This window comes from Protopterus annectens, chromosome 7.part1, assembly GCF_019279795.1.
Source record: "Protopterus annectens isolate FY-2018-M chromosome 7.part1, PAN1.0, whole genome shotgun sequence".
Lineage (NCBI taxonomy): Eukaryota > Metazoa > Chordata > Ceratodontiformes > Protopteridae > Protopterus > Protopterus annectens.
In genome coordinates, this window is record NC_056740.1 from 50,290,255 (window position 1) to 50,304,386 (window position 14,132).

At 39.4% G+C, this 14,132-nt stretch overlaps 1 protein-coding gene across 1 annotated transcript in view; it reads right to left on the reverse strand.

Moving 5' to 3' along the window:
• Positions 1-14,132, reverse strand: part of TPRA1 (transmembrane protein adipocyte associated 1) — a 1,152,100-nt gene that overhangs the window by 64,925 nt on the left and 1,073,043 nt on the right. Inside the window, exon 10 of the mRNA XM_044078540.1 lies at positions 3,713-3,793. Coding sequence (XP_043934475.1) covers positions 3,713-3,793 — 81 coding nt within the window. The remainder of the gene's footprint in view (positions 1-3,712; positions 3,794-14,132) is intronic.

Here is a 14,132-nt window from a genome sequence, read left to right on the forward strand (position 1 = left end):
CATGAAAGTGGTATTTAAAACCTCATTATCATGACTATTGGCAGGCTTGAATGAGCTAGTACATTTTAACAATTCTGAAACAGAATATGGGTTCCAGCATGTAACCAGCATCCCACACTGCAAACCTTTAGTTGAACAGGGGGTGCAGACTGTAGCAGGACTGTTAAAAAACTACAATCTGATAGAGTCACATATTCAGTACTCCACAACTAAAATGCATCAGTGCTAGACTGTGGATTTTCCCTGCAGAACTGCTGAGTCAGAAATTTAGAACCAAGCAATTTAGAACCAAGCATCAACTGAACATTTGCTGAAAGGAGTGAAAGACACTTTTTAAAGGGCCAAAAGTCCAAGTAAACATATGGCTGAACTGCCAAGTCCTTACACCCATTTGCACAAGAACTGGGATACTTGTGAGAGAAACTGGTTAATGGAACCAGACTGCCAAGGTTGGTTTGAGACTTCACTCAACTCTCATGGTCTCAAACGTGCAGGAACAGAACACATTTTCTGAAAGTGTCATTTGCTGAATTCTAAGAAAATAAGTAGCCTTGGTAATCTGTGAAGACTGAAGTTTAGTGAACAGAAAGAACAAGACCTCACCAAATAAAATAATGAAGTTGCAGTGATACTGTTAAAATTAAGCCTATAGAAAGGTGCATAAAATGCATTCAAAAACTTGTTGCTAAGCCTAAAATACTAATAAAAAAGGGCAATGACTAAATAATTTCATTGCATGTTTAACAATTCATTATATACTGCTCTAATATGCTTCAAAGAATGAAAAGGGGGTACACCTTGGTCTGTAACATCAAAAGTACTTGTTGGTGGGACAGATTTGTGTCCCAGAGACTTCCCCTTCTGTGGAACAGACTCCCACTCCACGTGAAGCAGCGTACCTCATTAACCCTTTTTAAGCGCAATCTGGATAACTGGATGGGGAAGAGAAAATACACCTCTGGGATTCCACCTGTGCCCCTGCTAGAGAGGAGCACTGGGTGCTGACTTGTCAGAACATTGGGCTTAATTCTTGACTAGGCTTGTAAGGGCCTCAGGACCAATAGTCTAGTAACTTCCTATTAATGCCAGGGTAATCCTACGGGCTAGGCTTGTAAAGGTTCCAGGGCCATTAGCCTACTACACACCTACGAACCTATAACCCTCTCTGTGATAGTTCAAAAAAAAAAAAAAAGGAAGATATACTCAAAACTGCCACTAGAGGGCAGATATGCCATGTTGCATGGCAAGAGTATATCGGGTGTTACAAGTGCACTTCCTTGGGGGCGGAGCCTGAATGGCTAACTGAAAAGCAGCATTTTTTGGAGCTCCATAGATTAGTACTAAATTCAGGAAATTAAATTAACTATTACTAACAAAACTACTACAAATATTTAGTTAATAGTCTAAAGCAACTAAACACAAATTTTGGTGGATTTCTAAAAGAAATTTCCTGTCAAATTACTTAGAAGTCTATACATAGCATCTGAAGAGATGAGCAACCTAAATAATTCTCATGCTGACTTGACACTAAAAAAGGAACTACAACTGGTGACTACCACATTACAAGAATTATCAACAAAAATGGATGATTTTAAGATTAATCTACAGAACCTAGAAGAGAATTCACAGAAGCAAACAGAAGTCTTCAAAGAAATACTTCAGCAACAACAGTCAAAGTTAACAAAACACTGAAACTTCTTTGACTGACATTGATCAAAGGCTCAAAGAGGAGGAAACACAGAGTTTCTCTTGAAGCAAAATACCTGGTTATCTTACAAACTAGATGATCTTGAAAACAGAGAGAGAGAAGGTCAAACATCAGGATTTTTGGTTTACCTGAGAAAACAGAAAGAGGGGACACTATATCTTTCCTAATCTCTTGGATACCAGAGGTTCTAAATCTTAAAGAAGGTTTTTCCTTTGGAATGGAAAGGGCCCATCATGCTCTGGGGAATAGAACTTCAGCAACAACTTCATCAACATCCATCATGCCACCAAGATCAATTATAGTAAAATTCTTATCTTTTATGGACAAAGAACTGGTGTTAAAAACAGCTTGGAGGAAAAGTCCTATAAAATATAACCAGAACACAATAAGATTTGTCAATGACTACTCCACTAAAGTGCTGGAACAGAGAAAAAAGGTATGGCCTCTAATAAAAACTCTAAAACAGAATAATATTAAAGCTCAAATAGCCTTTCCTGCAAAAATTAAAATAATGCACCTGAGATGAGAACCTTCAACACTCTGGAAGAAGCCGTGCATTTCATTCAAAACAATAACATTATAACCATTTCTGAAGATATAGAATGGGCATCTCCATCCCTGAAGAGAACCACTGACAAAAATGTCTGGACTGATGTCAAAAAAAAAAAAGAAACAGAAAACTGAATCCAAAGTATCAACTTCTATGAAATCTCTCAAAGTGTCAACTGCAGCCTAACTATTAAAAGCATCTAAATGAAACAAAATAAAGTCCTTTAATCTCATGCATTTATTCACAACATATATATATATATATATATATATATATATATATATATATATATATACATATATATATATACACAAGAAAAGGTATGTTTCCTACAACTATTTATACATGTCTTATCATCCTATTAAGTTTCTCTTCTTCTCTTTGTTTTAATAAATAAATGTTAAAAATTTTTACTACTTGATATAGCTATTTATTTAATCTAGTAATATCATAGTTAAATTGTTATGTTTTATAACTATGTTTTTCAGCCTACTGGTGTCATGTCTATTATTTAATTAATTTTCCTTTTATTAAAATGTTTATTGTTATTTTCAGTCTGAGTCTCGTATAGTAGCACTTATAGCCTTTTTAGACTATATTAATGAAATGTTCCTCGTAGCTACGTAACGTTCCCATTTTTAAATAGAGAAACGCTATTGAGATCTGTCAGTTAAAATTAAAGTAACAAGAAGGTATTTCCTCATTGCTGATGTGAATGAGGACGTTAAGAAAGAGACTCGTTTCGAGTTGCAGTTATTACATGTAGTAAACTGTCTATAATATAAAACTGGAGTTTACCTTGCTTATCTTTTAGTAATGGTAGAGTAAATATACATATGCTTTATTTGACTGGCATTGATTGTTCCAAACTGGTGTGTGGTTGCCAGTCTAGGTGCGTATAAAACAGTTATTTTTCTTTTTTTTCCCTCTATTTTTGTTTTTACATTTTAAATATGCTACCTAAATTTCATTCCATGTTAAAATGTTAGATTGATTAATAACTAACATACTGTGATCGGGAACAGTATAGAATTATTTGAATTAAGCGAAAATGAATGTCCTACCTTTAAATCACTACAAAATAAAGTAACTTAACCAGTGCTGTTATTACAGAATAAAAGGATAAAAGTTAAACCAAACACATTTTAAGCACATTTTAAAGCTGCAGGATGAATTCAGACTTTTAATTTGGAACAGTACTATGGGCAAGCCAACCTGACAAAATCAGTCTACTGTTCTTTTTAAGTGATTCTTGTATTTTGTCAAGTTAAAACCATATCATGTCACGGTTGGTATACCTGCTACACAGCAGGATAAAGTTTTACTTCATGTAGTCTCATTCGGTATTCTTTAACTCTGTTAGGAACATACTTCTGAAAATCACTGCACTGAAATATAAGACAGTATGGTTCACTGTAGCTCAGGCCAGTTATTTAAGTGATATGTGGACTTACCCAAAGAAACTCTTCAAGAATGTCATATATATCAGGGGTGCAAACAAACTGAAATAGAGCAACGTTGTAGCATCGACACAACTAAAAGGGCAAGAGAAAAAAAGGACATGTGAAACTTAACTACAAATCTAGAATAAAAACTTAAAACACATACAAACAAAACAGATGTCACATAGCCCTTTAAGTTCAAGTTCCACAGCTGCAATTCTTACTTTTACTTCTTCCAAAAACTTGCATCTCAAAATACTTCAATAAAGATGACGTGCATTTCTTGCCTGGGAAAGACCTACACTGGTTTTATTCAACACAAAACAGTCCTGCCATGAAGACATGTTGTATACCTTGTCCAGGCTTAACAAAGGAAAACCCAAGAGGCTTTACTGAAAATGAAACGTAAGCTCCTAGTCCACAATTCTGAGCTTAAGAATGTGGGGCTTAATGTCAGGTTACAATACGATGCAGTGTCATGGCTCTGTAGCACACAGGGATACATCTCTCACTATGCTACAGACATCCCAAATTTTTGAAGTGGCTCAGGAACATGAGGGGTTGGGTAAGTGAGGGTAAAAGTCGGGAGATGTTACTAGCTTGCCCAATCTGGGAAATCAGATGGTCTGATTACTACTGTACTGATGCCAGGCACCTAAGGGCACTATTAAACAGCACTAAGCTGTGGCTATGTACTTGGCTTTGCCACACTGGTGATGATACCCCCCCCTACTACATATGCAAGAAAGCCATGCATGAGCAGAGTCAAGGTTTTGCAAGCCCCTGTGGTGAAAAAAGTCCTCACATTAGGTGACGGGTTGGGTGTAGAAATTATCCTGAGTCTCTCCCTGAATAATAATAATACAACTATGGAGGCAAGGGCATCCCCTGCAGTTCTCTGACAGTGCGATTAGTTTCTGCCCTTAAATGCAGGAGGCCTTAGTAAGGGCAGATTCACAGGTAAATGCCTAGCAATCAGTCATAATATTATTTATCCTAGTCAGAACACCATGTATCAGGTGTTACCCCCTATCTCAAAGAAAAATAAAAAAGGCAGGCCCAATGGGAGCATTACATTTAATGACAATGCAGGTAAGAGTTCAGTGAAATGGGAACAAGAATTTCTTTCTTTCTTTCATTTGTATGCAATGACACACTGGTTAATAAATGATACAGACAGAAGGATCTTCTACCTACCATGGTGATATGATGGTCAAATGAAAATAAATCATCCACAAAGGTGCCTAGAGCTCTAAAGACAGCATCTATTTTGACAGGTACATAGGTAAATACTGGGCTAGCTGCCCTTGTGGACCAAATTAAGCCTAGCCAATTTACCTTTCAAAAGTGAGAATCAAATCCTATACCTTGTGTCTGTAAGGTAAATACCTTGACCATTACACCAACCCCTCAACTTACATACTAGGTAATCAGTCTGCGGACTATTGTACATCTAACTATTACACAGTAATCAAATGCGAGAATCAAACCCTGAACCTTGTGTCTGTGAGGTAAACATTTTACCCATTATACCATCCCCAACTCATTAATCAAACCCTGTACTTCCCATCTGTGAGGGAAACACCTTAACCATTATGCCAACCCCCCTCGCCAATGGTTCCACTAGGGAACAAACCCAGGTTTGTCTTCTATGCGATATTTTGATAAAATATTTATTTTATCAAACTGAACACTACTATGTTTCTTTCACATTTAGTTTGAGGCTATTTACCTTGTACTGGTTGTTTCCATAGTCCATCTCCTGGAGTAGCCTCATGTCAGTGGGTCCAGTCATATGTAAATGCAGTTAGCCAAAAACATGGAAAACTGAGGCTTGCAACTGTCCAAGAAAAATAGAAAATAGTAGGAAGACACGTACCGAGCTCTGTGGTGCATTACTAGAGCATTTTTATTTTCTGGAGTGCTGTCTGCAGTTCTTAACATGGTAAGTGACCATGAACCAGTTTGCTATTCACCTTATTACATATGTGATTAATATTCAGGTTTGTGAGATTTTCAGTTACACCCACATGTGGAACAGTATCAAATGGAATAACCAGATCTTGATATGTGGTGTTGACTACATAACAGTCGCGTAGAGAAAAAATTGTCATGTCTACAGTTTCACTTACTTTTATGAAGAAGTGTGTGAAGTTAAGACCGAACCTTGTTTTGAAAAAGCTGAACTCATCAGGATCCAGGGGCCAATAGTTTATCAATGTCTGCACTAATGAGCTCTAAGATCACACATTCCATGTCCTTACAAATAGGACTGGTAAGACTGATGAGTCTATAGCTATATGGGTCTGTGTTTGGACCTCTTTCAAGTGGGAGCATTACAGTGGCTGTTCTCCGGACATCTGGGATGTAGCCAGTGGCTAGAATCACAATGAATGGGTTTAAAAAGAGGCTCTGAAAAGCCATATTCAATGTTAATAATCAGGCTGCTAGGTATAATACCACAAAAAGGCTCTTGCTACCCCCATAGTGCCTTTTTTAGGCAAGGCTCAAAAGACAAACCCACCTCCATAGGTATCACAAGGTTTAAGAAACTAAGAGTAATGCTACTCAACGCCAGAAGTCTAAACCTCAAGATGCACGCACTTGAAACTCTCCTTAGCATGGAGAACATCAATATCTGTGCAGTAACAGAAACCTGGTTCAGGGCTCCCGACAGCACCCCAGCACTACCAGGTTATACCTCATACCATGCTTTTCGGCCCCAAAACTTGGACCAAACCACAAAAGGAGGGGGAGTATCGATATTCATCAAAGATACCCACACCTCCAGGTTGGTGGCAAAGCACGAAGCATCAGAGACTATCCATGTGCAACTAACAGTGGGTAAAACTGCCTTCCAGTTTATAGCCTGCTACAGACCACCCTCCCAAACCCAGGAACCCCACTCAGCCTTCCTGAGAACACTGGAAAATATGAAGGTCTCTCCAAACACCATTATATTGGGTGACTTCAACTACCCAAACATAGACTGGGAGCATTACTCTAGCTCCAACACCCTAGCCCAAAGGTTCCTAGAATTCATAAACTCAAATGCTATGGAACAACTTGTTACCACTCCCACAAGAGGTGAAACATACTGGACCTGATCATCACCAACATGGGGACTCTATGCTCCAGACCAGAAGTGTATCCCTCACTGGTAAGATCAGACCATAAACTGATCTCACTGGATATTCACATCCCGACCCCACCCCCTGCCCAGAAAACCACAGTGAAAAACTTCTCTAAAGCAAATTTCACACTCCTCAAAACCGAGGTGGAATCCATCAAAGCCCCCGGGCCTGTGGAAAATACGGCCCAGACCGCAGAATCCTTTATAAATACATTCTATGAACATCTTCAGGAATGCATGGATCATGCAATCCCAAATAAAACCAAGACCCAATCCTCCAAAGGCAGACGTCCTGTCTGGTGGACCCCAGTCATAAACAAACTATACAATAGAAGGAGGAAGCTACTACATGATAGAGCAAAATCCCAAAAGGGAAGGCATCTCTGATCAGTATTAGCAAAAAACTAAGGGCACTCATAAAATCGTCTAAGGCCAGCTTCGAGAGAAAAATTGCACAGGACACTAAGGATAATGACAAGGCTTTCTTTAGTTATGTTAGGAACCTGGGTGGGAATTCCCAGATATGCTCAGAATTAGTCCAAAATGACATAAAATACACCGAACCCACAGACATTGCCAACATACTAGCTGACAGGTTCAGCGCAAACTTCTCCCCCCCTCCCCACCAAAAGGGCAAATATCTATCCCAGCAGAGTGCTGCCCCCCTGACATCTCAGATGCTCAGGTAAGAGCCGCCCTCTCCAAAGCAAAAAACACAGCATCAATGGGACCAGACGGTGTCCTCGGCTGCATCCTACATGAACTCCAAGAAGAGCTAAACCCAAACATAAAACTGCTGTTCAATCTCAGCCTTACTACAGGATATGTACCCAAAGAGTGGCATACAGCAACAGTGGTCCCTCTCCACAAAGGTGGTGCCTCAACGGACCCTGGAAACTATCGCCCCATAAGCCTGACTAGCTTGGTCTGCAAAGCTATGGAAAGGATCATCATGGACCTCATAAATAAAGATATTGGGGACCTACAGACACTGGATCCTACCCAGTTTGGCTTTGTTAAGGGCAGATCCTGCCTCTTAAACCTGGTCGACTTCTTTGAAACAGTCACCAAGGCCATTGATGAAGGGAAGGTGGTCCACACAGCCTACCTGGACCTCGCAAAAGTCTTCGATACAATACCCCACTCTGGCATTATAGATAAGCTCACCAGCTTAAATATAAACCCCTATGTCACTAGATGGGTTGCAAACTGGCTCAAGGACAGAACCCACATGGTTAGAATTGCTGGAGCCATGTCAGACTCCAAACCAGTTACAAGTGGCATCCCACAAGGCTCAGTCCTGGGACCTCTCTTGTTCGGTATATATTTCTCGGAGGTACAGGCCAACACAGAAGGACTGTGGCTGACCAAGTTCGCAGATGACTGCAAACTGGGCGCCATAATCGACTCTCCAGCCAACACAAGCATCCTCCAAAAGGGCCTCATAGAAACAGACAACTGTTGCCAGAGCCATGGCCTCAAGCTAAACGCCAAAAAGTGTATAGTCATCCCCTTTGGCAAAAACAAAGTGCCCACAAATTACCACATAGGTGGTAATCCATTAAGTACAGAAGAAGTAATTAGGGACCTGGGGACCCAAGTTGATAGCATTCTCTCATTTGAAAACCACGTGGCCAAAGTGGTTAGAAAAACATTTTATGTAGCCCACCTAATCATGAAGGGATTCACATCTAGATTAGGGGAAGTCATCGTGCCTCTTTACTCATCCCTCATCAGGCCCATAATAAAGTACAATACCCCTTTTGGGATGTACCTTACCGAACACCTGCAGCAAGTGGAAAGACCCCAAAAGTACCTCACCAAGAGGATCAAAGGGCTCAACCAGGTGCCATATGCTGCACGGTTAAAGAAACTCCAGCTCTACTCAGTGGCATACCGCCTGCTCAGAGGCGACCTGTGCCTGACGCATAAAGCCATGTCCAACCCGGAATTAAGGGACATGCTGCACCTCAAAAAATCCAAATCCCATCGAGCTACACATTCGAGAGACTTGAACCTCAGCAATGAAATAAACAGGACATGCTGGAGGGACAGATTCATAACCCAGAGGCTCCCTTCACTCTGGAATAAAATCCCAGTCCAGGTTAGGCAGAGTCCCTCATTGACTCTCTTCAAGAGGAATCTTGATGAGTGGATGGGAGATCGTAGGTTTACCCCAGGTATCACTTCTGTGTCACTGTTAGACAGAGGCACAGTATACTAACCTCAAAAAAGGGCATAGCAAAATTAAATTTAAAATGGGTGGCGAAAGCCAAACATACTCTGGCTGGGGTTATAAATGCCCTAGGGCAGATAGCCTAGTATGAACCTATGAACCTAAGCCACAGATGTGGTATTCTTTGCTTTTGACAAGGTTGAGAGGACTTGTTCCATAGAAATCTTTGATGGAGTCAGGAACTGTGAGGTGTATGTGCGCGGGAACAGTGATGACAGTTTGTGGGGGCGGAGCTCACATTACATTTTTTGGCTAAGATATTTGCCGCTACTTCAATTACTTCAGCTTACTTTTCTACATTGTTAGATGAAGACCTCTTTATCTTTGACATTTTCCATCTTTCTGGTCTAGGGATGCCTTTATCTTCCACTTTTTATTTCTATGTTTCAATTAATAATGAAAAGATATTTTGCTTCTGGCTCTTCTCCTGTTTAACCTTATGGGCTTAACTGTCAGACTTCCCTGCCATGGCTTTATTTTTTTCCAGTTAACAGGTTGGACTGCAGATTCTTTTATCATTTAATTCAAATAGCAGGCTTTGAAATATTTTGCACAAATCACAGAATGCTTTAGTGTGCATACACTCTCTAGTGGATCACAGAACAAATAAGAAAATCCTTAAGTAGCAACAGCCTTCCACAAATACACTTGGAGATGGAGGGGGTGGGGAGTCCTGTTCATTCTTATTTATAGTAAAGCATGTCAAATGTCTTTGCTGCTTAGGGACCTATCTAGTATTATACAATGCCTCCTCTAAAACGTGCACGCTGATTGGCCAGCCCAACCCAACCAGCGCTAAATCAACAATCTAACTATTAAAAAGGTCTCCGCCCTCGACTTTTCCGTTTTTCCGTTAGTATAAACTCGCTATGTTAAAAAAAGATAACATAGCGACACAGTTAAAAAAAAAGCACAGATCTCAATCGCTTTTTTTTTTCTGCGCTTTTTTGTTAAAACTCCTTTTAACATTAGACACAGTAAGCAACGGCAGGAGATCTGTATCTCCTCCGCTGTTTTCTCTTTTTATCTCGTTAGTTAAATGAACATAACTAACAGGTAAGCAAACAAAGCTAAGCGAGACTCAATTAAGCTAAGTTTAATCTCATTTGTTACCCATTTAACATTCTATATTTAAAGCAGCATAAAAATTAACATAGCTTTTTTTTTCTCCTTTGCTTTTGCTTTGCCTTCTGATGCTTTTCGTGGCAGCAACTGCATGACATCAAGAACCAGCACCGAACACCAGACCTGGACAGCGACAGCAATTAGCGCGCGCGATTATTACAATTATTTATATTATATTAAATTGTTATTTCTTTCTTAAACTCTTTCTGTAATATAAAATAATAGCACGAGTTGGTAGATTTACCTCGGTCTTCGAGCAAATCCGGCACGCGGGACCAAAACCACATTACCGCGTGGGCAACCGTCCACAATAATAATTTTAGATGGAAAACAATTATACAAGAAAGGAATGACTATACTGTGGGTGTAGATGAAGAATTGTTGGGACAAGAGAAGCAGAAACCTCAGCTACAGATGCAATGCGACATCAGATGATGATACTTTTTGTAGATAGTCTCTGCAGATGTTGAAACCTCATAGTGCTGCCAATCTCCAACAACAGGGAGGATTTCCAGGACAGATCACAAATACGGCAGTTGCACAGGAAGTTAACAAGGTTAAGATACTGAGCATCACAAATTAGTTTATAGGAAGATAATCTCATGGCAGCAAGTGCAGGAACAACATCAACTACAACCAAAAACAAGATGGGCTTTTAAATATCTGCGGCAAAAAGGAGGAGAAATTAAAGTAGGTGACACGGGAGAAGAAAGATGCAGTAAAGTCAGTTATGTGACTGAATGAGGTCAAGGAAGGAAGCAGTAAAGCGAGTCTGGGGAGGGGGAAACAATAAAAGCTTATAAGACATTTTCCAAGCTAAAATGTCATTAGGTGGACAAAGTTAAGGCTACTTGGTAAAAACTACCTGATAAATAGTGGAGCAGGAATAGTTTCAGGTACTTGACATTTCACAGTATACTACCAAATTCCAGGAACTTGGAGTACTTGCTTGTAAACGCTTATACATATGCATATGTATTTTTTATATTCTGGCAAAATTAAAATTTTTTCAAACTGTGAATAATAATTGCTGCAGATATAGCTTACGACAGACTGCATATTTCTGGGACTCTGGCAAGTTAAATTAATTTCTAAAGGATTTTCAAGGATTGGTTATGAAATATTTGGTTGAGAAACACCTGTCCCTAGGGACAAGGATTTTTTTTTTTTTTGGGGGGGGGGGGGGTGTATATATCAGGCTCTACCAAAATGCAATCAATTAAAAAAAATATTATGCAGACATGGGGAAATATAAGAACTTACCCAAATTCAAGGATTTAAAGCTGCTATTGAAATATCTAGCTGGCAATGAAGAAAGGATGTGGATAAAGGGCACAGTGGCTCTAGTACACAGACAGCAACAATACTGAATAGAAAAATAAAGGAGAAATGTCAGCTTGAATCTTGCCTTAATGGAATCACTGTATGCAATTATAGAACTGGACAAAACTTCAGTGTTAACTGGATGAAAAGAAACCAGAAAAAATTATCTATGCATCTTTAATCTACTGTCTGTGCGAGCACTGCATAGCTTATAAAAGACTGCTACTCGTACCTCAAGATATATGTATTAATAAAGTTTGTTTTGGGGAAAAGTATACAGAAGATTCAGTGAACTAGCTCTTGTAGAAATGCACAATGTGCATTAAATAGAAAGAAAAAGAAGCACATCTTGAGGCGCTGTCAAAAAATCACTTATTTCTAATTAGATTCTGTTAAAAACATTTCATAAAATAGGCCAAAGGTATATCTGAAGGATAAATAATTCCATGTGTCACTATGAGTGATTTCCAGCATTACCCAAACTCACTTGTTTGGTACTGTTATCACTGTATTTGTTTTTCTAAATCAGGATTACAAGAACATGACCCCATAAAAGTTTCAGATAAGAGAAACAGACCAGGTTTTAAAGCACTATCTGAAATACCCTTCTCTCTGTAACTGATATAGCAGCTGTCACCATGGAATGATTTATTTTATTTATTTGTTTTTGTATACTTTGTGCCCCACCACTACCTGTCAACCTCCAGCTCTCCACAGTCATTCAGCCCATTTGTTACAACAGGTGAGAGCTAAATGCAGAGGCTGTCGTTCATGCAGCCATCACAGGCTTATTATTAGGCCCTTATCTAGACACTCAGTAGCTAATGTGGACACCTGCATCACTATGACAGCCTACTACAGCCCTGCATTTGAATGTCTCCATCCACATGTTAATGAAGGCTGTCATCACTTGCCTGGTAAGCTGAGCCCACAACTCTAGGTCCAGCAGTTTGGTCTACAAGCCTTCTGTTGTGTAAAGCAAAACAGCCACCAGATCCTTAGTCCTTCCCACTAGAATAGGCTAGCTGGCATTTACTGTACGCTCCTACTGTTTCCCTGTGTGGCTCTTCCTGTACCCAAGCTGCTAATCGAGCTTAGGTCATCTAGGTCACAGACTGGTCCTCTATTTCACAGAGCAAGCTAAGATGGAATGACTTACAGCTCTTAAGTTTCCATTAGTCACTGCACATTGCAATGGAATCATTGTCCTGATAAACCATTTTTCTTTGCATATTTTAATTTGATTAGTACATTCGTGACTATGGTCCTGACTTGCAAACAATGAGGACAAGACCACATATTTGTGAGTTGGTTACATGACACAAACAGTACATACGAGTTTCTGTGCTACTGTAACTTCATATTTTATCTACTACTGGCTTTGTATATAAACTTTTTTAAACTACCAGTGAACACAAGAAAAAGGCAGACATTTGTTTTCTTTTTTTTTCTCTCACTGACGGTAATGCTTTTATTAAAGCTTGGGTGTCCAAAACTTCTTCTGCAAGGAATGCCACTTATTAATTGTGAAAATTTGGTTTAGCCAGTCAAACTATTTTAACACTGATTGTTGGTCTAGGGACATAATCTTTCTTAGGGTATAAAAGGTCTCGGGGTCAATTCCCAGACAAGTCCAGTATTTGGCTAGGTTGCATTTTGCCAGATTTGCAGACCACACACTGCTAGTGGACTGAGAAGTTTTGACTGGATTTGATCTTGCTGCCAGTCCCAAAGACATCAGAGAACGTTTTTTTTTTTTTTTTAATTTAATCTAATTCCGTCTGTGGGGGGTCTGAAATGCATTTACTGATAAATCTGTTAAAACTGATTACTGTGCCATTTTTTTCACTGATGCACTTTTTTTTTCCTAGTAGGAGTAGGGCATTTGCTGGTATTCTGGTTGTTCTGCCTGCTTCTGGCTTAATTTACAGCTGATTTTCTAAGTGGCTGTGACTTTATTAAACATAGTATTTAAACTGTGCTCTACAGATGGACATCTTGTTCTATTTAGTAGGCTACTTTCTGCTGCCTTTCCTTGCAACACACTGCTACAACCAGTTCTAACCAGAATTGACTCTGCTACTAGTCCCAGAAACAGCAAGGTAGTGTTTTAAGTAATCCAATTCCATCTATCTGTTTTGCAAATACATTTACTGCTAATCTGTCAATACTGTTTACTGTGTCAGTGTTGTTCATTTGCAACACTTTTTGGTGTTTTTCTAGTCGCAGTAAAAATATACAACGTTGTGGGGATTCTGTTTCCTTGTTAACTTACAGCTGATTTTCTGATTGGCTGTGACTTTTACGAAGTGCAGCTTTTCTCTGCAGCTCTACTTGGCTGGGCTGCTTTGTCCTCTCTTTCTTTTCTACCCATTCCTACTGGATTGTCCAGGTCTAACTGGATTTGAACTTGTTGCACATACTGCAGCTGTGGGATATATTGCACTGTACAGATAAAATAGTTTTAATGTGCTTATAACTGTTACCCAACATTCTCTACACTTACCTTGGAACCTCTTCTAGTTTGCACAGTTGATAAAGGTTGCTACTCATAACACAGGTTGGGTCTAAACTGCACCAAGTTGAGAAATGTGACAGTTATTTGCCTATAGAAA